Source organism: Hyalella azteca, unplaced genomic scaffold (genome assembly GCF_000764305.2).
Source record: "Hyalella azteca isolate HAZT.00-mixed unplaced genomic scaffold, Hazt_2.0.2 contig8859, whole genome shotgun sequence".
Lineage (NCBI taxonomy): Eukaryota > Metazoa > Arthropoda > Malacostraca > Amphipoda > Hyalellidae > Hyalella > Hyalella azteca.
In genome coordinates this window covers 102,977-130,851 of record NW_025938942.1, presented here as the reverse complement: position 1 = coordinate 130,851, position 27,875 = coordinate 102,977, and the positions used below count along the sequence as shown (strand labels likewise).

The window sequence follows — 27,875 nt, the reverse complement described above, 5'->3', positions numbered from 1 at the left end:
TATTCGATCCGCGGCCTGGTGGTGCACGGCATAAGGTGGTCAAGGCCGGAAGAGGACAAAGCCGAGTGGTGCACGGCTGATTGGTGTAGGTCTGGAGAGAGCCAAGGCGTTCGATTCAGGGCTTATTGGTGCACAAAATTAGTGGTGCACGGCTGCGCTCCCGTTACCGACGTTATTAACGTAAAAGATTTTGAAACTTTTAACTGTCTATTTTTTCAGCAAAATATTTCAATTTTAATATTTTTCACTTTTTTTATTAACTATTATTTACTATCACTAGAAGATGAACAGCAATATCTACAGAAATGTTAGAATTCACTCTACGAGAACCTAATTCATTACGGGGGTGCTTCTTTTGTCAGATCTTAAGCATTTTTTAATGGCAGCCTGTAGCAAAACAAATAGTGGTCGGTCTTCTCACATCTAGTTATTTATTCGCTAAACGGACGCACTAATGGTACCGAATTTGTTAAAAAAAAAGTAGAAGTGCAGTTAACCACACTTTTCAAGGAAATTTGATTACCATTTTTTTAAATGGGTTTCAGGCAGGACAAGTTTAGCAGGTGCTTATCATTGATGCCAACATGGGCCATAACAGCGAAGGCGCGCAACATTTAACGCAGCCCCGGTTATCCCTGTATTAATTCGAAAAATGCAACCAGAGAAATGAGTGGGACTTGTTACAGAAAACTTTATCTTTTTTACCCGTGTATCTTTCATTCTAGTATAGACCGGCAAAAAGGCGTATCTGTGCTTGTGTAGGTGTGTCACTATTTAGACAATATGGTCTATAAATTTTCTGATTGTGGGGTATTACCAGACCATCACCTACTAGGCTGAGCACCATGGCTGAGCACCACCACCGCCTGAGGCAAATCTACTGCGCCACGCATGTGCTTTGTGGCGGGAAACCTCGCGGCTTTGAATCTTGATTTCTTGTATCCAGTTTTCGGCTGAGCGCCTTGAGAGGTGGTGTGTGGTGTGGTGCGTCTTCCGATATTATCCAACTGTATCTATATTATTGTATTTCAACTTTAAAAATATATAATATCATAGAAATTTTTTAGATTTTCGCAAATTTACGGATTTTTTTGGGAGTAAATATTAAAATCTTAAAGAATGTAATTCGCTAAAATTTACGTGCGGTAACATCGCCTGTTCGTGAGGCAGATGTCATTTTTTTGCGATTGGCCAAACAAAACTGCTCACTTATCACCATTATTTCGTTGAAACTTTCGCTTAAACTTTCACTCTTCTCTACCTCATATACAAAATCTTCTTCAAAATTTTACTGAAGAAAAAATAGTTTCAAATCTTTAGCAGCTTTCAAGTTAATTGTTTGATCGGTATTATATTTTTTCTGGTGTACTAGTAAGAACGTGCTGTGCAGGACTGCAGCAGTGCAGGTGTATTCAAGGTCACAACTTTTAAACATTATATGTGGTGTTTTTTTAACATTTTCTTACGTCTTGCATTTGTAGGACATTAGATGGATGCATTTCTTTACCCGTGTTACTTGAAAGCTTTCATGGACAAGGGAAAGTGTGAATTTTTTTCAGACTTTTGCTGGAGGTCGAATCGCTGTATATATTTGAGACACATTGACCGGACTTGGCGCAACAATGGTGTTCCGAGAATGTAAGTTAATCTTTCATAGTGACTGATAAACTTGTTTCATTGACAAAATTCGCTTGCTTCTAGTTATATTACTATGATATAATAAGTTTCTTACTACCGGAATGTTCATTATCGCGAGTACCTATGTATTGGAAACTTTGTTTCGTAAAAAGAGGGCCAGTTTTGTTCGATGAGCTCGTAGAACAAGCCATAAACCTGCATACTATTTTGCAAAGTGACTAGGGCATTTTGATTAGTTATATCATAACAATTGCTTAGCAAAAACAAATGGCTGAGCCAAGCTAGCACCGTCCAGAGCATATCGAATTATCGATAAAAAGGAAAGGATTTATGGAAGTAAATTGAATATTTTTTTATTGACGAATGGGGTGAAGAATATTTAATCCGTGAAATGTAATAAATTGAGCAAAATACAATTGATAAAAGAAGTTATGCAGTTAATTATACTCATTGTGAAAACTCTTCTAACGTACACGTCGCTACGGCGGCTGTCGGAATTGACGTTGCAAAAAACTGCGAGTTCAAAAAGAAAAGACGTGTTTTTTTGTACAAAGCATGACTATTTAATAAAAGAGACTGTCTTTCGGTTTTAATCTTCACGAGTTGAACTAAAGTCGTGGAATGTATCGAATCTTTCTTAAATTGTATGAAAGATTCATATATATGAATCTATTATAGCTATATATATTCTTAGTAAAGAATATAACTAACGTTCATTTAGCAATTTAAGAACAGTGGAAGAAATCGAATCATGTCAGCGTACTAAAAAACTTAGATATCTTATTTGATGAATGAAATCATGATTTTTCCCATTTTTGTTCAAATTTGAAATATAATATAGATGTTAATGAATGTAACAGACGAGGAAACACCAAAATTGACGAGATGATCAATTTGGTGATTATTGAGACAAAACCTATGTTAGTACAGGAGTTGTAAATCATTCTGGGTAATACGTCGTTTATCTTCATGATAAGAATTGTACAAGAAATTAAATCAATTTAATTGCTTCCTCTATCTGACAATGACGCCATATGACTGAAGAATGGGATCAGGCGAAGTTTAAATTTCATTATATTTACTCCATTGTTAAACGGGGACTATTTATTCTGGTTATTTATTCCGATAGTACGGAATTGAACGCTAAATTTGACCCCGGATTTTTGAAATGGTATCGTTTTATTCGAAACTTTCTCGACATGTTACGTTCAGTCAAGGATAACCGAATATTTTTCCGGCCTTAATGTTAATTTTCTCAATGATTATGTTAGATAAGTATATTTTGTTAACTAAGAATATTTAAAACTTCTCTAAATTGTAGGCTGTACCTTTGAACATTTTGAGAAGCCCTTCAAGTGGGGAGAAATGTGCCGTAGAGTTTAATTTCGTTCCAGCGACGCCACGCCATTGCGCAAGTGCCATCCCTGCTGCGTTCAGACTAGTTTTTTTTATTATTATTAGATCGTTCGCTTGAACGCGCCTTCCATTCTCTCAATAGTTCCAATATATTTGTTCTATTGTAATGGTTATGGAATAAAAAAGTTAGCAGCATGAATTTTTATTATAGTATTATTAGAAGATTTTTAAAAAGCAAATGCGAATATTCTACAAAAATACGACGTAGGTTGATTCTCAAGCTGCATGGCACTCTGAAGCTGACACGCGCGGCTCTGACAGGCAGCAGTTAGTGTCGTTTCGGCAGCAGTGAGGTGTGGTGCTGCAGTGTCTCAGCTGTAGTGACGCGTGTAAGAGCTGAACTCGAGTATGTCGTGTTCTCTTCTAGTTAAAAGCTGATCGATCTTCACGACATCATTTTACCTTAAGGGAATCAGATTGCGAGAAGGTAAGCTAAGCTTCAAAATTTGGAACGTTATAAAGAAGTGCAGTTCAGGTAATGTTAGTGCGTGGACAGAGGAGTATTCTTCCCAGGTCAGCTGATAAACGAGGGCACACCTAAGAGCACTTCTCGTCTTGATATTGACTACGGCCGTATTGTCAAAACTACCTTAGGTACATGTAGCGGCCTAAGTACACGTGGCGTCCTTGTATAGTACACGTAGCGGCCTAAGTACACGTAGCGTCCAATTACAAGTTATGTCCTAAATATTGGGAGCGGCCAATTTATCGTCTATGATTGGTTTGCATGAATGCATGCATTCAGTATCATGTTCATGTTCATCTTTCGAAAAAATTTCAGTATAATCACTCTAAATTTAAATCTATAATCACTATAAATTTAAATCTATACCGATGAAACGTAACCTGCTTTTCCGCTTACCTGTCGCTGTCTTCAATGGTTCATTGACATCTTAAGAAAAAGCTGCTATAACCACCACTGCTTCAGATGGCGAATCAGCCAATAATACGTTACTACGCACACTGTATTGTAGCGAAGTATCATATTAAATTATATATAACTAGACGTGGATGCTCACCACGAGTCAGTTTTAGCGGTAACTATGCAATATATCCATGTTTGTGCAATTCGTTTGGTGAGTTAATACGAACCTTTCAGTGGAAAAGAACCGTTTCCAGCTATGGTTTGAACCAATTCTGTCATTGTTGATTTGTTCACGTCGTAATTTACTGCTGGCATTGAAGCGCCAACAGGACTGGGGATAGCCGCTGACCACCGTATTGTGCTACCCTTTTGTCCATCAATTGGCTGTATAGCAGCGTCAAGCTTCTGTTCAATTTATGTATTCGTTGAGGGTCCACTTTTTCGGCTTATAAGCTACGGCAATCCGCCTCTTTTTATAACGTTTTTGCGAATATTTCTGAAACAAAATTATCCAGCATAAACATGTTGCTGGAAATTATACAACTCCTCTATCAAACAAATCGTGCATTCAATGATATTACTAATTTAATGATAATGAAAAAATCGTAGTTATACTGTATGACTTCAGTCTGCCCGACGACTCTTCTAACAAATGCAGCGGGTTCATTATTTTTAAAAATTCGTCTTTTCCACAGAGCAGGCTCATTTTGCAGCGATGTCTGTACAGCCAAGGCTCCCGCTTTAGACTCCGTGCCCTGATGAGTTTATCATATATCATTACTAAAATATTATCTGCAATGTTTTGTACAAAATAGCAGAGACGTTCGTGTTGTAAACTTGTTCTGTAATGTTCATTTATTAATAACGCTTCTCATACATTTCTGTGTATGTTTCACGATGCTATACGCTACCTCGCGTTTAACCTCAGTAGCTCTTGAATGAGCCTTAATGATGACCGCTCGCCCCTCGCTCATCGCAATTCTCCGGCAATTACTCTCGTTGAGAGAAGCTACTCGTTTCTTGTGCGGGCGTACGTCTGAAAAGAGGAATGGTCTATATGTAATGGTCTATTTCAATGAAACTTGCTCCGGTACTGTATAACGAAATGTTCGAAATTTCAGCTTTTAAAATTTTCGATTATGTTTATGAGTATTACCAAATGGTAATTAATTTTACACGCGAACTCTCGTACCCTGCGAAGACTGTGTGTACCAGTGAATGCCAGTTGTATACACCCCTGTATATCGCTCAACTGAGAGGATCAGCACGAATTCGGCGAGTAAAGATGGTGCTGTATATCTTATATTTTCCACACAACCAACACACTGGGTAACCGCGTAATATGTTTAGATTCACTCACATTCGAGGTGAAATGCCTTCCCGTATATATAGATACCTTATTCATGCTGTAATGCGATTTCACAACCGCCGTATGGACTTTAAAACTTATTAAAATAGCCGCCATAATGCATGAACTATGAATAGTGATTAAAATGCCATAGGGAGGAATTCAGACGAACTAATAGACATGCCCGCAGAGGGAACAGTAATCACGAGTTACTTGTTTAGTAAGAAACATGCTTGGACTAGCATCGGCGCTTGCGCTGCCTGCTTTCAGCTTATCACAGTCGCCGGAAGTGATCCTTTGGCACAGTTCCCGGTCAGGAAACGGTTAATATTTTGCAGAGAGGCGTGCTATAGTCGCTGTGACGCGTTAATTGCGTCCTGGCATCGAGTAGAACAGCGGCGCCTTATCCTGTCTTGCATGTGACCTGCTGGGCGTAGGTCTGTCCCCTCGCAAGAAGATGGTGCCAGGTTTATGGTTCTTCAAGTCCTTCGTAGGTTAAGTTATTGTGGCTGTGTTATTTAATTGTACTTTTTCATCTATTCCAAGGATTCCACTGCGTTGTCTTGTTCATATAGCCGAGTTTTTATGCTATGTAGTTTATTATAGTATTTTTTTCTACAGTATTTTTTGTAATCAATTCACGATATTTTGCTACATTTTAAAATTCTTATTTTTGTACCCGACTACACCTTCAATTTGATTTTAAATGCTCGAAGAGCGCACGAGCAAAGTCCTTGGGTCAGGTGTTGGTAGTGAAACTCTATCGCGGCCTGCACGTATACAGTTCTGCTGGCTAGAAGAGAGCACAAGTGTTCGAGCGATGACCAGTCGTGGGGCGCTGCGGTATGGAATGACTCACCACTGCCGGAGAGAGGGGGGCATATAGCCAACAAACTGTGGCAATGGGCCAATATTGATCGTTGAATGTGTTAGCAAGTAACCTGTCCCGTGTCCTTGCTGCAGCTCACGACCTCAAGACGCAGGGTTAAGTTATATTTTAGGTTAGCAGAAAAGGGAGAAACATATATTTCGCAGAAACATATATTTCGTCTTCTGTTTCCTGGAAGCTCTGCACTTACCGATGGCAAACTGTGCACTGGGAAAGAGTGAACAGTACGCATTATTCAAGCTCAATTTATAGAGAAATGACATTGCAAAATTATATGCTTTTTACAATGTTGGATTAATGACACAGTAAAGCATCCGTTAATTACAATCGCGACCTACTAAGTTTTTGTACACGGGGACTTCACAAACGTGCAAAACGGCAGTCAATCTTGCCGTTTTTCGGATATCATGGATGGCAGAAGCTAACGTTTTTACGAGCCAGTCTGGCACTCGGCGAACAATGGCAAATATGATGCAACGTTGAACTCGTCAAGTGAATGATGCCGTTGATGCTCGTAACAATAGGCTGATGTGCTGGCGTTACTCTGTGCATTACATGCTTCATTATTGTCGAGAGTACATCGTCAAATGTTCTTTAAGCATTTTGCTTAAATATTTCCAGCTTTCGCTTTTATTTTTAATTAAACTGATTATCTACATAGTGAAATTTCATTCGACATTGTTGCCTGCACATTGGTGCATTAATCGCTTCCATTGACGATCCATTTAATTTCCTAACAACCGTTATTGTGTGTTGAACTTATGCAGTCGTGTACGAGTTTTGGCTGTGTTATCTTAAGTGGCCGTGAACTTGTCAGTTGTTTGCTTACTTTTCGCTGCAGGATCTTGACGTGTTAGGGCAACACGTAAGCGTGCTGCTCGTGCTCATGGTTGCTGTAATTGCGTGTTTTCTTCAACACGTGGACTTGTGTTTACCGCGCGCGGGGTAAACAGTTGCGCGCTAAGCACATCATTAGACTTTCGCCCCAGCTCAGCTGTGCAAACGCTTCAAACATGGCTGTTATTCTGGCAGTTCTGCTTTTCAAAGCAAACAAAATTTTGTTAAATATAATCTCCGGGACCTCAAAAACTCCGACTTAATTCGATTTTTGGCACTACAATCTGCAGATCTTAATATTGCTACTGCCGATGATCTCTCTTTTCCTGGTCGTTTTTTGCGTTCATGAGAATGCTTTCCTTTTTATATCAAGACGTCCGTTATATATACTGGCAGAAGTTCCGATCGCTGGTGTTCGCTGCAAGGTACGTGCGACGGAATTATTGCCGCTTCCAATGGAAATTCACTAGTTTGTTCAATGTTTAATTAACCAGTTTGTTTCGAAGGTTTAACTTTAACAGAACAACTACAAACGTTATTGGCTTACATGCAGGTATTTCTTTTCAACGGCGCTACCAATGCTGATGAATTTATATGCCTTGATGTTCAACAATAAATATAAAATAATCACTAGTCTGACTACAATCCTTTTCTAATAAAAAAATTAGGACAGCGAGTGCCGTCAAGCACTAATCTCTCATTTACAGATGTGATTACGTACTAAAATAATGAAATTCATGCAGAGTTGCGAGTAAGAATAAGAAATAACTTCCTGGATGTCTCATCGTCGCTGAGTAAGACGATGACGATGTCATGCCCAAATTTGCCCACGCTCATGACGTGGTCAGGAACGTGCCCATCTCTCTGACGTCAGCTGTAACTTTCTCATGATATACTCAAGTCGTGAAGCACGAGCTGCATACGAAAACTGACTCTGAAGTATAATGAGTTTGTCTCTTAATTAAACGCAACATGTCATAGAGGCCAACCCAAAATCGGAAAGTTAATTGCTTTTTCGTATAATGAACTTAAACGTAATGTTTCTTCATGTGCAAGAATTATGCACTATCTAAAAGAAAAATTTGAATACCTTTCAAGTTATTGATCTCTAAATGAACTATCTTAAATTTATGGTCTGGGCTCCGCCCAAAATGGTCGTCAAATATGTATCATGATATTCGACATTAGAATATGTCGTCGAAAGTATTTAAGTAGACAATTAGTAAAATGAAATATTGCATTACTTTGGTATTGTATTGGAAGTATGTATATAGACTATTATAGTGTTTCCCACCCGTTAGCTTGCGCTAATCTACTGAGCCGTAGTAACTCGTCCCATTTCCTCACTAACGCGCAGCGCACGACAAAGTTAGACTTGATTTTCTTCCAAGCCTTCCCTTGTCGTTGCTCGCAAGAATATATGTGTTCTCGCAGATCCCAGAAATGCTGCTCTGGTCACGTGTTCATCGTACGCATTTGTCGGTCGGCTAGAGTGAAAAGATTTAACATTTATTTGCCTGACCCTTTGGATTTTTGCTTAATCAGTTATGTTGGAAAATCTATTCAATAATTTCGTATCATCATAAATATATTTTAATTATTCTCTTATAGTGATTTTTTTTATTCACAACTATAGCAGAATGGACGATATCATTATTACCCTTAGAACGTTTAATTAAAGGTAACGCATGTCTGTGCATCATTTGAATAACGGAAAGGCTGTATCATGAAAAAACTGGTCTGACCATGGCCGACAATAGTAACTGGATCAACTCAATGCGTGGATGAGTGGCACTGTAGCTCTAAATAGACCTTTAGGCCTTCTCCGTTAATGTTGAGGCATGTTCTTGCTCGCACCTCCATTTCGACGCGGTTCCCTAAGCATCCCTTTTTATCTGGGGAAGAACTGTGCCGTGAAATTGCGCCTCCTTTCTGCCTCGTCGAACTTTTACGAGTGCGCGGGGACGTGCCTAGAGAGGATTAATTGTTCACCCTCATTTGAAGGGGACGCTCTGGTCGCTTTAATGTGATAGTAATGCTGTTGGTTTACTCACTACTATTCCGGGAGAGCAGATTACTGCCTATTTTAGTCACGTCGTTGTATATGTTTTGGTCACGTCTGTATATGTTCGCACCACTATGAAAAGAAGTACGTATAGTTTTCAAGTATATAGTTTCGAACAAGTAAAAATTGACATCAGTATTAATAATCACACTGATTCTTCGAATCAAAGTTAACCCTATAAGAAAGCTTTTATTCTGTTTCTGAGACGATATTATTCGCGGTCTGATAGACTTACTGGTATTATTGCCAAATGGCAGTTTTCGGTTTTATATTTCCTATTGGGCTGTTTAAAGGAATTTTCATGTTAGCGAATTGTTCTTTTTTATTACGTGACTATAAATTAATTGTCAGGCATAAGTAATATTTTACAGATTTCATGTTAGCTACGGTATCAATCGAAACTTTGCTCTTCATGTTCTGATCGAGAAATTCTCCGTGATAATTTGAAATTTATATATTTTTAAAATTTCCTACCGAAGAATTCTATTGATTACTAGCTTATATAGGCCTCTATATTTTTTATTTTGCAATAATTCACCATTTTCAGTTATTAGTTAAATCTCAGAAAACTTTTTTGGTTATATTCATTCAAAGTGGCAGTTATCTAAACGTGCACTGAACAAAGGACCAAATCGCGTTCTCGGTTGAAGTATAGTTCGTCCTTTACACAATACGTGAGACCTCCAATACTACGCGATAGTCCTCATAGTCCTCGATACCGGTAGTCCTCATGATGGATTATTCTCTTGCATAACACGGTTGTGTGTTTTTATTTGTACGCATCACACGCTCCAGCTGTTGAATCTAACTGCTGCCATAAAACAAGGTGTGTCATTTAAAGCGAGGGGACATCCACGCGCTTTGCGTGACTTTCGCTTGCGTGCCTGTAGAGGCCTTTACCGTGCCAGTTCTAGCAACACCCCGACGTTTGAGGGCACGCGTAGGTTGAGTTTATCTGCTATCTGTCCGTTTAGGATACAATTCACTCAAATATAAACTAATAACTTTAGGAAGAGTTGAGGCCATTGGAATCATTTTTATCGTGCTTCCCTAGTTGGTTTCTTATTACTATTTTTAGCGCATTTTCTCATTTATGGAAAAATATTACTCAGTACTCACTGCAGTGAGTGACAGAGAGCGCATTTTCTCGTCGACGAAAACTTGAGGTCACGGACGGACGGATGGACGGACGGACAGACAGACAGACGGACATGGCGAGCACAATAGTGCATTTTTACCATAAATGAGAAAATACGCTAAAAATGCACTATTGTGCTCGCCATGTCCGTCTGTCTGTCCGTCCGTCCGTGACCTCAAGTTTTCGTCGACGAGAAAATGCGCTCTCTGTCACTCGCTGCAGTGAGTACTGAGTTATATTTTTACTCAATACGCTGGGAATTAGAGTACAAACGTTGGGAATCCATGGTATATTCATGATTAATAGAGTGACTAGAAATTTTTTCGATTCTAGTTTTCTAGGGGCGATACTAGAAACTTTAACGTGTATGCAATGGTACTATACGTACTACATTGTACATATATTACATTCGTGAATCACCGGTAAATTATATGCTGAACGAGACATGGTCTCTTTAGAAACAGTTTCTCCAGGGAATATTAATTCGATTTAGCATAACTTGCGTGCGTCACGAGCTTGCCGAGTGCTCGCATGATTTCTCGTCCTTTCTTCAGCCTTGTCCTGGAAAGAATGATAAGATTAAGTTGTGAATCTATCAAGAATATTTGGTATTTTTTAAGGAACGAATCTATTTACCCCTCCGATACGGTATTATTTGTGGCCAATGGCATTGGAATAATTGGCTATTATAATGGGTCTGCTGTATGATCAAAAGAAATTACGTACAAGTAGCTCAACATTGCAGCAGCTACAGGAATGAAGTGAGATTTGTTTGCGTACCGCCAAGAGTATTCATTAGTACATTGAAAATTAACGGAGATGTTTGTGTTTTTGATGAATATGCGACAGAATTAACTTAAAGATGCTGTTCATTTGTATGCAAAATTAGACACGTGATTAGGTAAGAAATTATGTGCATGCAAAATTGTTTCTCTGTTGTCGGTTTCGAAATTTATTTGGCTGTTATGTATATACGTCATCCTCGCTGGCATTAACTATAAGCATAAACTTGAAATTTCAAGTTGTCTAGTGTTGCAGCTGACGCTGCTGAACGCTGGATCCTTAGCATTATCCAACAATTGGAATCATAATCGTGGAGAAATGGGAGGCCGAGGAGAGAGCTACGTACCTCTTTCTCCGGCTTTTGTATCGAATCCAGCTTTGCAAATGGGCATTTGGCAGTGATTTGCACAACACATTCAAAATAAAATTTCCACAACACAATGAAAATAAAAATTGCAGAACACAATCAAAATATAAGTGATGACTGATGCCCTGAGGTTCAGTGTTGTGGCTGACGCTGCTGAGCACATGGCTTCTCGGTACAGCGGATGTTCACCACACGAATGCCGGGTACCTGACTCAATTATTTTTAGCCCTGCTGAAAATATGGACAGCGCTCTTTTGTATCATGCATTTTGATTGTGTTCTGTTGACATCTCTCTGGAATGGAAACCTACACTATTTGAGATGTGAAGGGAACATCATTAACTGCAGATGTGTTATAATTTGCCGCATTTGCTCAGTACGGTTTTTCGCAATTGATTTTGTCATTGTTTTCCTTTTCTGCCCATTTACCTATCGAGTTCATGGTGATTTAAGTGTTTTAGATTTCATCTCTAGGGACTGACACCATATAATTTAACGGATGTTCGTGTCGTTCCAGACCGCTTCGTGCTGCCACGGCGGCCATCGCTGGAAGTGCGCGCAGCGGACGCAATGAACTCCGACATGGAGGGTAAGATTTTCCGACATCAAAAACGACCGTAAAGGTCAAATTAAAAGGTCAAGTTCATAGCTTAGAGTATTCGGTTAATTTTGATAATACTTCTCCGTGTTTTTTAACTTCGTATAAAATTGTCTTACATCGATGTCTAAGATCCATGTTGCCTCTTCTAATGTTTAGTAACAAATTTGCTAAAACACTTACAGAACGAATCGTGATGACACCGAAAAGCAAGACTGCGACGTCGACTGTGCTGCAGGTGGAGCGTCTGAAGGTGGAGACGTCGTCGCAGGAGGCAGGTGACGTGCACGTCGGGGGTGGACAACACAAGGGCATCGTCATCAATAAGACGAGGAAGACAGGTTGGATGACGTGCGATAGAACTGCTTTTTACTTACTATACCATCGAGGTTATAGTGAATATTTAAAGACGAGGAAGACAGGTTTGATGACGAGCGATATGGGACTGCTTTTTACTTACCATACCATCGAGGTCATAGTGAATATTTCGTACTCTCTATTCCTTCAAAGATAAAATATTATAATTTACTTTTAGGCTCTTTCAAAAGTTTGCATAATAAAGTTCATTAACATGGCTCGCTTTCAAATTAGATAACAGCATTCTGACTAGCATGAAATCCCATTGGTATTCAAAATAAAACATCAAAAGCAAGATTAATTTTTTTCCATTTGCTGTTTCCGGAAGGTAAAATTTTCTTTAAGAATAATACATCAATTCATAAATGCTGTATTATCTGGTTGAATCCTGCGCTTGAAAGCTGTTACGCTAATTTTTTTTCTTACTCAGTTATCTTAAATAATTTTCAAAACATGAGGGTCGACCATGTGAACATGAAATTGGCTTAACTTCATCAGGCCAATAGCTGAAATATATTTTTCTCTCATGCATTCATTGCTTGTTTTCTTCACGATATATCAGTCACCTGAAGCTCGGTGATATTATGAACTGCATTTGGTCATCTGGCTGGCCTGCCGTGCTCTAAAAGCTTTCACGTTCTAATCTATGATAGCGCTTATCTTGTGTGTATTGGCTCGTGTGAATACATTTGCCGTACCGCGTACACACATCCTGTTGCTCCACATACAAAATTGACAAGATTTATTCCTGTTACAAGATACCATAAATTCTTATGATTTAAGTGTCTTTATCAGTTATAGGTGCGGTAAGTATAACTGAAGGACGATGTGATCTTGAGTAATTTACAAACGGAAGCAATAAGGTTTACACATTACAAAACGTAAATCACATCTCACCCTGTGATCAAAATGATATTTACTTGATTTATAGATGCATGCCAACAGCAGATTCTCCTGGTATGACCATTTGTTTTAATTTTACTATACGCGCCATGAGGTCATTTATTCCTGACTAGTTCGAAATGTATGGAAAAACGGCGATCATCACGATATCATCGGATGATGTCTTCAAGATTGATGTCATTACACGTACCGTGCACGTAATCTTGTGTGGAGTTGCTTTGCTACCGTGAGGCACGTGAATGTTAAGAGGCAGTTTCTTTTGAGTCAGCAGTTATGAGGAGGAATTTAGTTAGTGGGAGGCAGCTGGTTTCGGGGAGGAAGATCTTTTTGAGGAGGCAGTTGATTGTAGGAGGAAGGTTGTTATACGAGGCACTTGGTTATGAGGAGGCAGTTGGTTATGAGGAGGCAGTTGGTTATGAGGAGGCAGTTAGCTATGAGGAGGCAATTGGTTTTAGGAGGAAGATCGTTCTAGGGGGCACATGGTTATGAGGAGGCAGCTGGTTATGAGGAGGCAGCTGGTTATGAGGAGGCAATTGGTTTTAGGAGGAAGATCGTTATAGGGGGCACATGGTTATGATCGAGGAGGCAGCTGGTTATGAGGAGGCAGCTGGTTATGAGGAGGCAGCTGGTTATGAGGAGGCAGTTGGTTTTAGGAGGAAGATCGTTATAGGAGCACTTGGTTATAAGGAGGCAGCTGGTTGTTTTGAGTCTGTATAGTAAACCATTTTTTTCTGTTTTTCGACCACGCCAGGTTACAAGTCATGAATGTTGTAAAGCCTCTATAAGGCCTTTAACGATTCAAAGTCAAAGTACTTCGCAGCTAGTCTGAAAACTATCGTTGATTTACACTTATCTCTCGGTATTAAATACAACTATTTTGATTATTTCTCTGTTTTTTATTTGTTTCATAGTGGATTTTTACAGGACGCTTTTTTCAAATGTACTGCAATCATTCCATAGTTTCAGGCATGCATTATTTAGCATCATAAGTTCCATGATATTTCCGACCAATTTTGAAACCCAAGATGACTTTGACCGCCCACAAACGCGCTGTCCACAGACAATATGGTTGAGATAATGCAATAGTCCCACATATATATCAAATATCATCAGAAATCATCATAAAGTTCGCAATATTTCCAGATCATCGCTGACTCTGACTGCCCACAGAGGCGCTTAAGGACACAATATGACTGAAATAATTTAACAGTCCCACATATTCATTAAATATAATCAGAAATCATCATAAAGTTCGCAATATTTATCATCACTGACTCTGACTGCCCACAGACGCGCTGGAGGACACAATATGATTGAGGTAATTCAATAGGCCCACATAAAAATTAAATATAATCTGAAATCATCACAAAGTTCGCAATATTTCCCGACCATCACAGACTCTGACTGCCCACAGATGCACTGGAGGACACAGCGCCGCAGCTGCAGCTGGAGTTCCGCGTGTTCCTAGTGAGCGGAAGCTCCGGCCAGCACACGCACGAGCAGCGGCACCTGCGCTTCTGGTTCGGCCCGAGCTACGTGGAGCAGGAGCAGGCTAGGATGGCACAGGACTTCTTCAAGGAACTCGTCGCGCCTCTAGACTTCCCTCGAGGTCTGTGGGATATGACGTCTCTTGGTGATCCTGAGACATGGTGGGACATGACGTATGGGACGAATGATGCGTGGGACACGTCGTATGGTACAAATGATGCGTGGGACACGTCGTATGGTACAAATAATGCGTGGGACACGTCGTATGGTACAAATAATGCGTGGGACACGATGTATGGGACAAACAATGCGTGGGACACGACTCTGTAAACCATAAGTCATGCGGATGAACCACAAGTAATTATTAATTTAGACATAATTGAACAACGGGTCAAAGAGATTGTTTTGCCTAGTTTAGATGGAAGATATTAATTCATATCGTTGATTTTTTACGTGAACCTTGCCGTCTAATTATCGTCGCAGAGCATTTCTTGTGTTCACAAAAATCCCGTCTCTATTTCCTTGTCCCTACTTCAGCAAACCACCAACATATCGTCTTGGAATTTAGAAAACACACTATATTTTAGGTTGAAATATTTTTTGAAATTGAATCTAATAAGAGGTTTGTTAAAAAAGTAAAAGCTTCAGAATAGGACTCTTGAAACATTTCGTGAAGACTATATTGTAAGTAATTCAAATTTAATTTTCGTAAGTCGAAGATTGTCGATAAAATCATTGCAGACTACGTGGGTTTCATCAAGAAGATCATGAAGATGTTACAGCTCTCGTATAAAGGCATCAGTAAAGTGGAGGTGGAACTTCGCCAGCTGCAGGACTCTGAAGCTCCTCCTGAGCGACCATGTGAGTTGCCTGCGCTACTTGTGTAGGGCTAGAGGCTAGACTATGTTATCGTACAGGGCTAGAGGCTAGACTATGTCATCGTACAGGGCTGGAGGCTAGACTATGTTATCGTACAGGGCTAGAGGCTAGACTAGCTTTATCATCGTACAGGGCTAGACGCTAGACTAGCTTTATCATCGTATAGGGCGAGAGGCTAGACTAGCTTTATCGTCGTATAGGGCTATAGCGTATAGTAACAATATAATCGTGTAGGCTACAGTCCAGGTTGACATTATATATACGAAGGCGAATCACAATTGTCTAAACCTTGTTTCTACAGATAAATTAACGCCCGCTAATGTTATTCATTCCTGAAGCCCAGGTAACTTTAGTTACTGTCAGTGGATAGCTATCGGTAACTTGAATAACTGTTAGTGGGTAGTTGTTGGTAACAGTACTGCAGTCTGGCTGAAAATCATGCTGTGACACAATCAGCAAAATTGTGTGATAGTTCAATGAGAACGACATTCATTGTATAGTGTTTATAATCGAAGTTACAGAGAGTTTATCGCGGGCTTGCAGGAAGTGTATTTTTAAGGATAACATTTTATTAAGAACATATAATTTGCACTGCAGCTGCGCGAGGCTGGGTTCTCCACACCGTTGGTCGCGATCAACCGATGCTTTTTTGTAAGAAGTAGCACGCTCATGTCGTCAACATTTGCGTTCAGTTTGAAGATACTAATTAACGATGAACCGCTTGCAGTAGCTTTGATGTTTTTGATGTATTTAACTGCAAAATATTTTTTCGTTAGCGTGTGGTCATTGTTTTTTAATCGTTCCACTTGTTATTATGCCAGTGCGGCCTCAATCCACCATTGTCACTTACGTATAGCTCCAAATAACGAAATTTTGTAAATCGCATTTTTTCGATAAAATACATGAAATTAAGGGTTTGAGAACCTATATTTTCTAAACGAATGCGAGTTGTGTTCCTATATTTTTTTTACTTGCAACTTCGCAACTAACATTTCTATCACTTCGGCTGCCGACGTATGATTTTCTCTAATCAATTCCTGCGATTTGAATGTGTAGGTAGTGCCTTCTTTGAAGACGTCTTATGGAGGAAATAATCATATACCTGCAGTGTATCCAGTCTTCGAACCTAACTTTGGTGTGTGAACTAATAACAAATACACTTCCGTTTCGGTATTTAACGATTGGTTCTGCAGTAATTTTGAGTTTTCAATTAATATGAATATTATATTTCAACAAATATTACGACTTCTTTGGTGCAAATATTATTTTAACATAAACCGTTTGAGCGAATTCATATAAGCTCATTGCTGGTGTTACAAAATTATTTTAACATTAGTTTTTCTCATATTCTTCAATTCTAAGGAAACCATTGAACAAAAATCATTTTAGTTCTGAGTGACAATTCTTCCCTGAATTGTAAACTTTTTCGTAAGATGAGAAAATTCGACATTTGAAAATTCTCCAATTTCAACTTCTCAAAATTTCATTTAAAAATTATATTTCTTCTACAGTGGAGCAGGCAGAGCGCGAGCTCAGCGAAGAGCAAGTTTTGGAGGTGATAGAATCAGCGTACCCGAACCCCGTCACCGTACAGGACATCGCTAAGTCAGTGCAGTGATCTGGTGGTGCAGTGATCTGGTGGTGCAGTGATCTGGTGGTGCAGTGATCTGGTGGTGCTGTGATCTGGTGGTGCTGTGATCTGGTGGTGCAGTGATCTGGTGGTGCAGTGATCCAACTTCCATAAAATTAGTGTATGACGGCAGTATATGACATTATATAATTAGTGTATGACGGCAGTTCATTGCTTAGAAGCTCAAGTTCTCAGCTCGGGTTGTACTTATTAATAAAAAATATTTTAATACTTCTACACATTAAAATAAAATAACCGTGTGTAACCTGTCATCAGAAACAACGTTTATTCTACTGGCCCACTTTAGTGTTCCCACAATAGCTCTGGGAAAACGTTTGTCGTTAACGTGCAGCTCTGTCATGACGAGCTTAAAACAGACTATAATCTTCGATTTAATGACAGAATCTCGAATTTTCGTAGGTAAAAGAGAAAGTTCATTATCATGCTTATATAGGTGATCGTATCCCGCTCTCATTTTACTAAGGATAACTTTCGTACGTAAACCATAGATTATATTCATCACTTACTCGGACGCGTCCGAGTAAGTAAATAAACTTGAGCTTAGCGCGTTGTCTCATTTCGTTCAGTCAGGCGCTACCGCATGAATAAATTCTTTTGATTCCTCTTAATGTAATTGAAATACTTATTCAAATCAAATTATATACAAGCAAATCTGTCGACTTCAATAATTCATCTTATGTACCATACACTGGTCCGATTTACCGGAGGACTGATTACCGAGCAGTATACTGTATGCTGAATAGTTTTCTATTTATTGAAGGCTGAATATCGTGCTGTTTGCTGTTCGCTCATTAGTGTACAGTATAATATGTGCTACATTGCATGTTGATTGCTGTGTCGTGATTACCGTGCCGTGGTGGCAGGCGCGTGTCGTGCGCCGAGGAGCAGAAGGTGCGGCAGTTCGTGAAGGCGCTCGAGGACAAGTCTCTTGTGAAGCTCATGGCACCTGACTGCTACACGAGGGTCGTCCTCAACGAGACTGATATTCAGGTGATACTTGATGATACTTGATGACACATGTGATGAGACTGATATTCAGGTGATACTTGATGATACTTGTGATGAGACTGATATTCAAGTGATACTTGATGACACATGTGATGAGACTGATATTCAGGTGATACTTGATGATACTTGTGATGAGACTGATATTCATAATTATGGATGCACGTATTGACTACGAGATGTTAATGATTATATCTGATTCTTTATTTGTATTAATATTGACTGTATGAAAATTGATACACTCGTGTCAACATCTTTACACAATACGCATCGCTTGTGTTGTTCAGGTAGCGAGGATTCTCTTCTGTATTTTGTATTAACAGTGACTGTGTTTTGACCCATGGTATGTGTTGCGCAGGTCGTGGGCCAGATCCCCAAGATGGTGAGGAGCAAGCAGCCCACCATCGCCATCATCACGGCTCACTATTGCGAGAAGCTCGCCGTCGACGCAATGATTAGCGACCAGGAGACGTTCGTGCGATACACCACCGTCGGTAGGACACCTCAGCCATCATGCATCCATCATCACCATCTGTCGTGCATCCATCATCACTATCTGTCGTGCATCCATCATCACTATCTATCATGCATCCATCATCCCTACGGCATAGTATATAGTATGTAGAATGGGGCTGGAAATCTGCCAAATTAGGCCTGTCGCAGATTCTTGTAATGCTTTTGACTTGTCTCTTGGAGACTGGCCATTTGACCAGGGTCTATCCAAAACTGACGTTGCAGCTAAGTAGCTGCTGAACATCCACCAATTTGTGAGGTGAAGGCACTTATAATCTAAATATATACTCCGCTTAGCTTAATTTAGTCTGATCTTGTATCTCCTCATGCGAACTTCACGACGTCCTCGCACGCGTAAGCCAGGAGGCCCGTAACTGCTTTATTATAAATCCAGACGCGCTTGTGCAATAAATTTTCAGATTTGTATTATTATTATTTTTATTATAATTATTATTAGAGCTCTATTCATATTTCAGAGTTCCAATTAGTATTAACTTTCCCTTACAAATTTTTTGGTGTTCAATGAAATTGCAATGAAAATCGAATTATTTTGAGGTTTTTATATGCAATATTGGGGGAAAAATTATACATCTTTTAATGCGTCCGGTTCGGTTTTAATCTCACCTCGGCAGAACATTATTTTTCATTGGACATTATTTGCGCGCGCATGGCCCTTAGACCTCAATGGAAAACTCTTTCAACATTTAAAGAAAATCATCGTTTATGTATGTTATGAATGCATTCCTTCCAAGTATTGCATCCTTTATCCTGTAGACGTATTTTTAGACTTCGTGAATTGAATTATTTTTTTGCATTAGATTTTATTAATCTTTATTAATATTCCATTCATTTATTCAACTCTATTTAGAAAATTAAATTTTCATCCTGCAAGCGCCTGTCACCTTCAATTTCTGATGTATCGTAAATATCATTTCTCCGATGGCCTTACTTCCTATACCTGGCGGTGGTCCATGCTTGATCTCCCGCATCCATTACTTCAGGAAATGCGTACGGTATGTCGTGTGTTGCATCGCAATGATTATCTGCGTTTTTTTTTTGTTCCGCCTAATTGTTCGATTTTGCAGCTTCCAAGCTTCTTTGTTTCACATCAGCCAACCGTGTGCTACTCAGCCAAGCTGTACATAGGCTTGTGTCGCGCACTTTATCTTCGATGTAACCCTTAATTTGTGTGGCTTGATGAACAATTGTTTTTGTTTAAACTATTATTCTTTATCGTTGTTTAAATTTAAAGCTTGAAATTTGTATGTTTTATGTGTATGAAAGCTTATCCCAAATCTTAGGGTGCAGTGCTTAGCGTTCGATGACACGATGCACGAACTTACATTTTTGACGTGACTGCTGCTACATCGAAAGTCCCGTCCTGCCAACCGGTCGTTAGTGAGACGATCTGCTGACCAGGGGCCTATACTTTCAAAAAAAGTTTAGAGATCGTAAGTTCATTAGCCAATCATTGATGGCCTTTCAAGCAAAATCCACCAATCATAGACAAGAAAATAGAGCGTAAGTACTTACGTTCACTTAGCGAGTTTTGAAAGTATGGCCCCAGGATATGCCTAAGTGATAGGCGAAAAGCGGTCTGACCGGCGTTCTAGTGGACTGCCGTCCCTTTCAAAATCAAAATTTTCGCCGTTTTTTTCCAAATGAGGTACGGGTTTCTTGTGTTAAATCGAAAAAAATTATAATTGAATCATGGGCCGGTCGGTCAAATCGTTTTACAGCATTTTTTTTTCAAAAATTGCGCAATCTCAAACGTTTTTTTTTTTGCCGAACTAATATTGTCCTCGGCAATGATCAAGCCAGCTTAATGATCCAGCCTTTCGTTGGTTGTGTTAGATTTTACGTATACCAATTTATTTCTTTAACTTCTGCATGCACTTTTTCCACATGTTTCTATTTTGTTGCGGTTTTTAAATTTAAGGGAAATCTATTGCTTTCCTCCTGTCAGATGCTCTATTTTTAAAGACCAGACACAGTTCGCATATTCCAAACTATTGATTTTTTATTACTTTTTTCAAGTTTTGTTTTGAAAAAACCGGTTTGACAAAAGTCGTCTCAAATTTCATGAATTGAATTTCAGCCTAAAATATATTTTATTTTATTCCTGTACCAGATATTTTTACCTCGAATTTTGAACGTGCTTTCCTAAATTGTTACGCAGTTGTACCTTATTTTAATAGCAATGATTCAATTTGATTCAATATTTGTGGTGCATAAAGTGAAATGAGGTGTGCGTTCTGCCGCTCACGTGTCTTGCTTATAACCTATTGCCTGTGTTCTAACCATTACGATGTTTCCCTTACTTGAGATACATTGCATCATATAGCATTCAAAATACACATGAAAGTGCTCTCCAAACGTTATTTCGGTATCTTGTGTTAATATTTAACGGTCAATATGTAAAAGTGTCAACATTTTTTAAAAGTTTAATGGTCAATATGTAACGGCCAATATGTAACGGCCAATATATAACGGTAAATATGTAACGGCCAATATGTAACAGTCAACATTGAAAGCAATTGCTGTGGTGTACAGGTGAGAGCAACGTCTACACCCTCGGCCACATCGGTCACCATCGCGTGGTCTGCACCAAACTGCCTCAGATCGGCCACGACAGATCAGCGTCCATCGCCGCCGGCAGCGCCACCACGCGACTGCTTGGTGCGGCTCAATACAATTACCTAATAATAAGTATTAACCTAAGAACTCAATAATAGCTCAATTAGCAACTAACGTATGCGTCTGCTAACGGTAACTCTTGTATCCTCAGCTGTACATACGAATAGCATCGACGATAAATAATGGATCCGTGTACATGAATAGCATTTCGAGAAAAAATACTTAAATGTCATTATTGAATTCATTGTGCCATTGCAAATGGTCTGTGCTTGATGTGCACCGAGTACCATTCATTTATAACAGGTCCTGAGCGGGGTGGTGCGTTCTTGTTTTTCTCTGTGTTTTATGCGTCATTGACAGCAGCCGTTCGTGGTAATAATTGACTTATTTTGAATTCTATTAGAATTTAAATGGTGCTTTAATTATACAATCATTAATTTTAGTTGGAGGATTTAGAATATGGCGCTGAAATTGTTATCTGACAGGCAGTAAAGGCTAAAAAAATAGTTATTTAGCTTAGGCCAAATCAATATATTTTTGAGGCTGGATTATTGGTTGAATATTTACGCTTATGTCGGTGTTTTAAACCTCATCAGACTCGCTGTACATTGTCAGGAAAATCTATTTCTGCTGGAATAGGTAAAGTTTTTCAGTTATTCACAGTGTTAAACAACATAGGTTCAAGAGCAGAATTAAACTACTCACGTAAATGATATATATATTATTTTAATGATCGTTAGAGAGTTGGGTAACATAAAGAATGCCCGCAGTCAAAGCTATGCGGCAGTCTCCTTACCTCGGGGAAGGGGCGAGACTGTAAGGAAAAAATTTCCCGTAGTCTTTTACCCACGTTACTTCTGGAGTTGCTGCTTTCTCTCAGCAACTCTCACTGAAAAACGTTCTTACTGAGTTTACTTGAATACTGAGATTACTGAAACTGATCTACGAGATCTACTGAACTGAACGAGATTACTGAAACGTACTGAGATTATGTGAATGACTAGACCCAAAATTTACAAAGAATTTAAAAACAAAGAAGATGGTACGAAAATTCACCACATCTTTGCAACTCCGTTTTGGAGGAAGTAAATATAAATCCAAGTAATTATAATAATCACTTGATTATTCGAAATTCACAGACAGACATTGAGGATGGATCCAGCTGAACTCCGAAAAGTTTCCTTTTATAAAGAAATGGTGAATTTTTGGGCAATCTATTTTGTTTTTAAAATTCTTGTAAAACTTGATGAGCGAAACCTCTTCTTGCTCGGCAGGAACTTTCCTGCAGGTGGAGCACGTGCTGCTGGTGGGGGTGGCGGGCGGCGTGCCACACTTCACAGACTACAACAAACATGTCAGGCTTGGCGACGTCGTCGTCGCCGCCCCTCCTCCTGATTCAAAGTCAGTTCCTGCCACCTAACAAAATCTTGTCTTCTGCAAATTATCTGGGAAAGTCGTACTTCCCAAAAACTTGCTTACGCACTCTTGGCTGCATACGTACACGCAGCGGCCTATGTAGATACAGCAGCCTGAGTACACGTAACGACCTGTTCAGCTTGAAATGCCGTCAGTGATTGGCTAACGCAAGTAAGAACTCCAACCTATTTTGATTGCAAAGGCAAAGTATTCAGATCTGAATAACATCAACGGCCGTTTGTGTATCGGTGGACATAGACTAAATTGTCAGCTGATGAATCACACTAACCTAAATGATGTGTAACTGTCAATTTTTATTCGTTGGCTCTTTGTAAAAAAATCAGTATCCTAAAAGTCCTGAATTCTTTAAAGTACTCAAGGAATTTAAAAGCAAAGAAATCGTCAAGCAAATTCACCATATCGATGTTGAAAACGTTTCGATTTAATGTTAGGTCATTTTTAGGTTTTATGTCTGACTTAGAATTTTGACTTATAAAATGATTGTATTCATTCTTAGATTGTCGAACTGATGATGGAGCTGGACTCCGAAAAGTTTTCAATATCGATACGGTGAATTTGCTTGGCGATTTCTTTGCTTTTAAATTTCTTATGAACTCGCGATATAAGCAGACTGATAATTTAAGTACTTTGAAGTACTAAATTGGTGCATTCACTGTGGTGTAAATATGATTCCTTGTGCGATCCGATCCCCTAACACATTTTCATCTATTTAAGATGAATTTGTTTACTTATATTCTAAAAAAAAAACATTTAACCAAATTTAGGAGGGACAATGAGCATTAAGGGGAACATTGAGCAAAAATATGTGAGGGAGAAGTATTAAACGAGTATATACGGATACGACTAACACTTTATTTTGTTCCAAGAATGCTGCATTTCATGTGAGATGAACCAATTCAGAGTGATGAGAGGACTACTTTCAATGAATGCTTTATTGACATAAAATCCAAAGTTCAGTTTTTATTTTCTCCACTCCAAATTAGGTGACACATGAATACTTTATTCCGACTCTCTTAAGCAGTCTTTTCCGCTGTGCGTTTGTGTTCGTTGACAGAAATCGTGAAATAAGTTATGATGATGAATCATATCGTCAAGTGTCTCTTATTTGAGACCGCAGCACGTGACCATGATTCACGACTTTCGATTATATCATCTGGAAAATGTATTCGAGCTCCCCAATTAAGTTCTGTTTGATTTTATTACATGGTGCTATTATTGTGTAGCTTGCATTATTGTGTTTGCCAGGAGCATCTACCTGTACTGCGAGTCTGTCAAAGAGAAGCAGGACGGCGGTCATCAGTTTGAGTGTCGTAGTTGGGGGCCACCAGACCTCACGCTGCAGAACATCGCTGCAAAACTCAAGAATAAGGTCACTTTTCAGAATAACTTACAATTTGAACATTGTTCATCTTAGCTAATTTGATGTCTATATATTGTTCTGTGGTATTGTAATATTGTTCTGTGTTTTTTCATAAATTTTTTAGACTAACTCTGAACTTTTTATTTTGCTTTAATCGTCTTTCACGTGAAGCGTTCTTGTTTTCTTAAGCTCAGAATGCAGATAGTTAAGAGTTTCACTAACTATAAAGGATTTATTGTACTACAGTTTGAGTGTGCGGGCGCTGATGAGGCGCCGTGGCTGGAGTATCTGAGGGCGTCTGAACGCGCCCTCGCCGACCAGGAGATGTGCTTCGCGCGGCCCGCGGCCTCCACAGACAAACTCTTCATGAACATCGGAGGCTCTGACGTCATTCAAGTGACGCATCCCTCACCTCAGGACGGACAGAAATCTGTCCGGTAAGTGGAAATGATTAATTTGGCCATGTTTGAAATTTTCGCGACACGCAGATCTAGTGAAAATGCCCAGTGCTCACCTATGACATTACTGTTAGTACATCTTTACGGGATTTGTGTCGACCCAAATTTTAATCTATTTTCGCTATTATCAGAAAATATTCTATCGTGGTAATAAGAGGTGACATCAACCCGGAAAACTATGTATACCCTAATGTTGTGCATGTACTTTTGATTTATTTCAGTATTACTAGATTGTAAAAAAAAATATTTTTTACATTATATTATATTATAATATAATATATTATATCATATCATATTATATTATATAATTACACAATATTAATGCTGTTGTCGCGTGCAGCACGGAGGGAGTTTCTCGTGTACATTTAGGCCAGATAGCGTCAGGCCGCTGCGTGGTGTCAGACGCTGAGCTGCATCAGGACTTCGCAGGCAAGCTCGGCGTGCTGGCGTTCGACCAGGAGATGGACGCCGTCATCGACAGCGTCTACGGCAACAGGAAGGACACTTACACCGTCATCAGGGGCATTGCTGATTACCGGTCAGACTGGGGCATTGTTGGTCAATACTTAAATGTAGTACATGAATTAAACAGTTAGGTTGGGGGTTAATGTTTTGCCGTTGAGGACACTTACACCGTCATCAGGGGCATTGCTGATTACCGGTCAGACTGGGGCATTGTTGGTCAATACTTAAATGTAGTACATGAATTAAACAGTTAGGTTGGGGGTTAATGTTTTACCGTTGAGGACACTTACACCGTCATCAGGGGCATTGCGGATTACCGGTCAGACTGGGGCATTGTTGGTCAATGCTTAAATGTAGTACATGAATAAAACAGTTAGGTTGGGTTAATGTCTCAATTTGATGCTTGAAAAACATAGTTATATTGGAAAATGCTTAAACTTGATACTTTAACTTGTACGAATTTCTTATTTTGTACAATTTCTTGTACGATTAACTTGTACGAATTTCTTACCTGGGTGAGTCACTTTTTAGTGAATGCTTAGGTGGCGTAACGCCATATTTGTGCTCCGAGTGTGTGTGGTGTGCTTATTTTCATAGATCAGACGGCCTCGCACTGTTTTGGCGGCACATTTGGCTTTCCTTCTATCTTCCAAAGCGTTGGTATATGAATGACTTTTATACATGAAATACGGCTTCACTTCTTTCGTTAGTATTGTAGGAGGCATTCGTCGAAGAGGGTAGGCATTCTTCAGTATTGACTCCCTCACTGTTATCTTTAACGTTAATGAATTGTGCAATTTTTTCAATCTATTCTATACTTGACACTTGTAAGTCATGAGGTATATGCTGACACTTGGGATTCACATTGTATATAGCAAGCGCAGTGCTAACGCTCGGTTCTTCCTTGCAGGGACGGCAGCGTCAACAGAGAATGGCAGCCTCACGCCGCCCTTGCCGCCGCTGCCTTCATGAAGGCCCTCGTCTGTGACATCCCCTTGCCGAACTGAGACATGCGGCTCTTGATTTGGTCGTGAGGTCCCTGATCACTTATTCGCCTGGTCCCTAGTTCCGTCACCAGGTCCCTTGAACGACCGTCTGGTCCCTTTACACACCATCTGGTCTCTTGACACACCGTCAGGTCGCTTGTACCACCGTCAGGTCCCTTGCCCACCGTCAGGTCTCTTGCCCCACCGTCAGGTCCCTTGCCCCACCGTCAGGTCCATTGTCCCACCGTCAGGTCCCTTGTCCCACCATCAGGTCCCTTGTCCCACCGTCAGGTCTCTTGCCCCACCGTCAGGTCCCTTGCCCCACCGTCAGGTCCATTGTCCCACCGTCACATCCTTTGTCCCACCGTCAGGTCCCTTGTCCCACCGTCAGGTCCCTTGTCCCACCGTCAGGTCCCTTGTCCCACCGTCTGGTCCCTTGTCAATCCAAGTTAGGTGTGACTTGAGTTTTAGAAAGAACTGGTTAAATATGATTAAGATTTCGTTTAAATAGCGTTTGAACAGCTTGATTCGTTCATAATTATCTGTATTGTTATCCGACGAAGACCGTTCCCATTTTAGCAGCATTATCATGAATAAGCTTAGTTACAATGACGTTTTCGTTTTGCACGGAATGCTTGACCACACTTCTGTAATTTAATTGTTAATAGCCAAGTTCTATTAATTGCTCTTCCTTATTTTACATTCGGATATGTCACACAAATGGTCTGTATATTCTCCCACCCATTACGTTAATTTCCTAGTCAAATTATTAATTATTATTGTATTATTTTTGGTAGGCACAATCACTGCGGGACCAACCAGTGCTTAATTTTGTAAATATTTAGTGACACATTATTTGCGCTCTTCATCTTTCATCTGATTTCCAGTAAACATGAATTTCAATTTGAATTTCTTATGATTCAAGATCGACGCAATCAATCGTATTTTTTGTGCGAACAATTTTTTCGTTTTTTATTAATTCTCTCTCTGTTTTCCGTGTTGCATTATGAACACTCATCCCTAAATTGCGAGAGAGAAAACTGCCCTCAATACAAATAATCTCTGAAAAATGTTATCAAATCTCAAAACTTGTCTGTAGAGATACACATTATGCAAGGTGTGTTCTCGGTCTCTCAACAACAATATTTCATCGGGAATGATTTATTCTAAGTTGGTTCCCTAGTGTTATAAAGTTGGAGATAAAGCGATCGTGTGGCCTATACATTTCAGCGCTCTGATTGGTCCCCTCGCTCGCACTTTCGACAATCGCTTTTGATGTTTCTTAATATTTTTATTGTAAAACCCACAATTGATATGAAAAATATCGATAATATGCAATTGATTTTATTTTGTTTCAGCGTTACCACATATGGCCGATGTTGACCCTTTATTTTATTCTGAATATTTTTTCATGAACACCTAGTCGTTGATTGTACATTGGATTAGTTGTAAGCCAGTAGTTCATGACCGGAGGAATATTCATTATACAAGTATTGTTTAATTTCATTCCTCCTTAACACATCTAAAGATCTAATGGATTATTAGTGATATTATAATTAGTATTTATTATCGGACTGTAAATACTGTGTAAATTTTACACGCTATAATAAATAATATAAATAACACTATCTTTCTTCTCATCCTGAATTTACCAAATGTAAGATATCTTCTATAATAAAGTGCCTTAATTCATGTTCTCGACATAGATTTTGAGCACAGTTTCGTATGTTTTTTTTAATCCTCGATTTTCATTTTCCACTCAATTATTATATCGCTATCTCGACGACACATTG

General features: G+C 39.3%; 1 protein-coding gene across 5 annotated transcripts; it reads left to right on the top strand.

Annotated features, from left to right (window-relative positions):
* Nucleotides 1–1,391: 1,391 nt before the first annotated feature.
* Nucleotides 1,392–26,663, top strand: LOC108664786. 5 transcript variants are annotated; one of them, XM_047881800.1, is made up of 16 exons: nucleotides 1,392–1,638; nucleotides 11,863–11,934; nucleotides 12,129–12,284; nucleotides 14,618–14,812; nucleotides 15,433–15,552; nucleotides 16,168–16,221; nucleotides 17,082–17,175; nucleotides 18,085–18,211; nucleotides 18,585–18,720; nucleotides 19,741–19,752; nucleotides 21,293–21,418; nucleotides 22,651–22,777; nucleotides 24,059–24,182; nucleotides 24,420–24,610; nucleotides 24,972–25,169; nucleotides 26,007–26,663. In XM_047881800.1, the coding sequence occupies exons 1-16, from the start codon at nucleotides 1,623–1,625 to the stop codon at nucleotides 26,101–26,103; spliced, it is 1,845 nt and encodes a 614-aa protein (XP_047737756.1). In that variant the 5' UTR covers nucleotides 1,392–1,622; the 3' UTR covers nucleotides 26,104–26,663. The 5 variants fall into 5 exon arrangements, with proteins under 5 accessions (XP_047737756.1, XP_047737758.1, XP_018006958.1 ...); XM_047881803.1 differs by lacking the exon at nucleotides 1,392–1,638 and adding an exon at nucleotides 3,314–3,481; XM_047881802.1 differs by lacking the exon at nucleotides 19,741–19,752.
* Nucleotides 26,664–27,875: the final 1,212 nt, after the last annotated feature.

What these genes read in the sequence shown, in the direction of transcription:
- LOC108664786 (XM_047881800.1), top strand. An exon ending in CAATAAGACGAGGAAGACAG is followed by an intron (nt 12,285 to 14,617) that starts GTTGGATGACGT and finishes GACTGCCCACAG; the next exon opens with ATGCACTGGAGGACACAGCG. An exon ending in GCCTCTAGACTTCCCTCGAG is followed by an intron (nt 14,813 to 15,432) that starts GTCTGTGGGATA and finishes AAATCATTGCAG; the next exon opens with ACTACGTGGGTTTCATCAAG.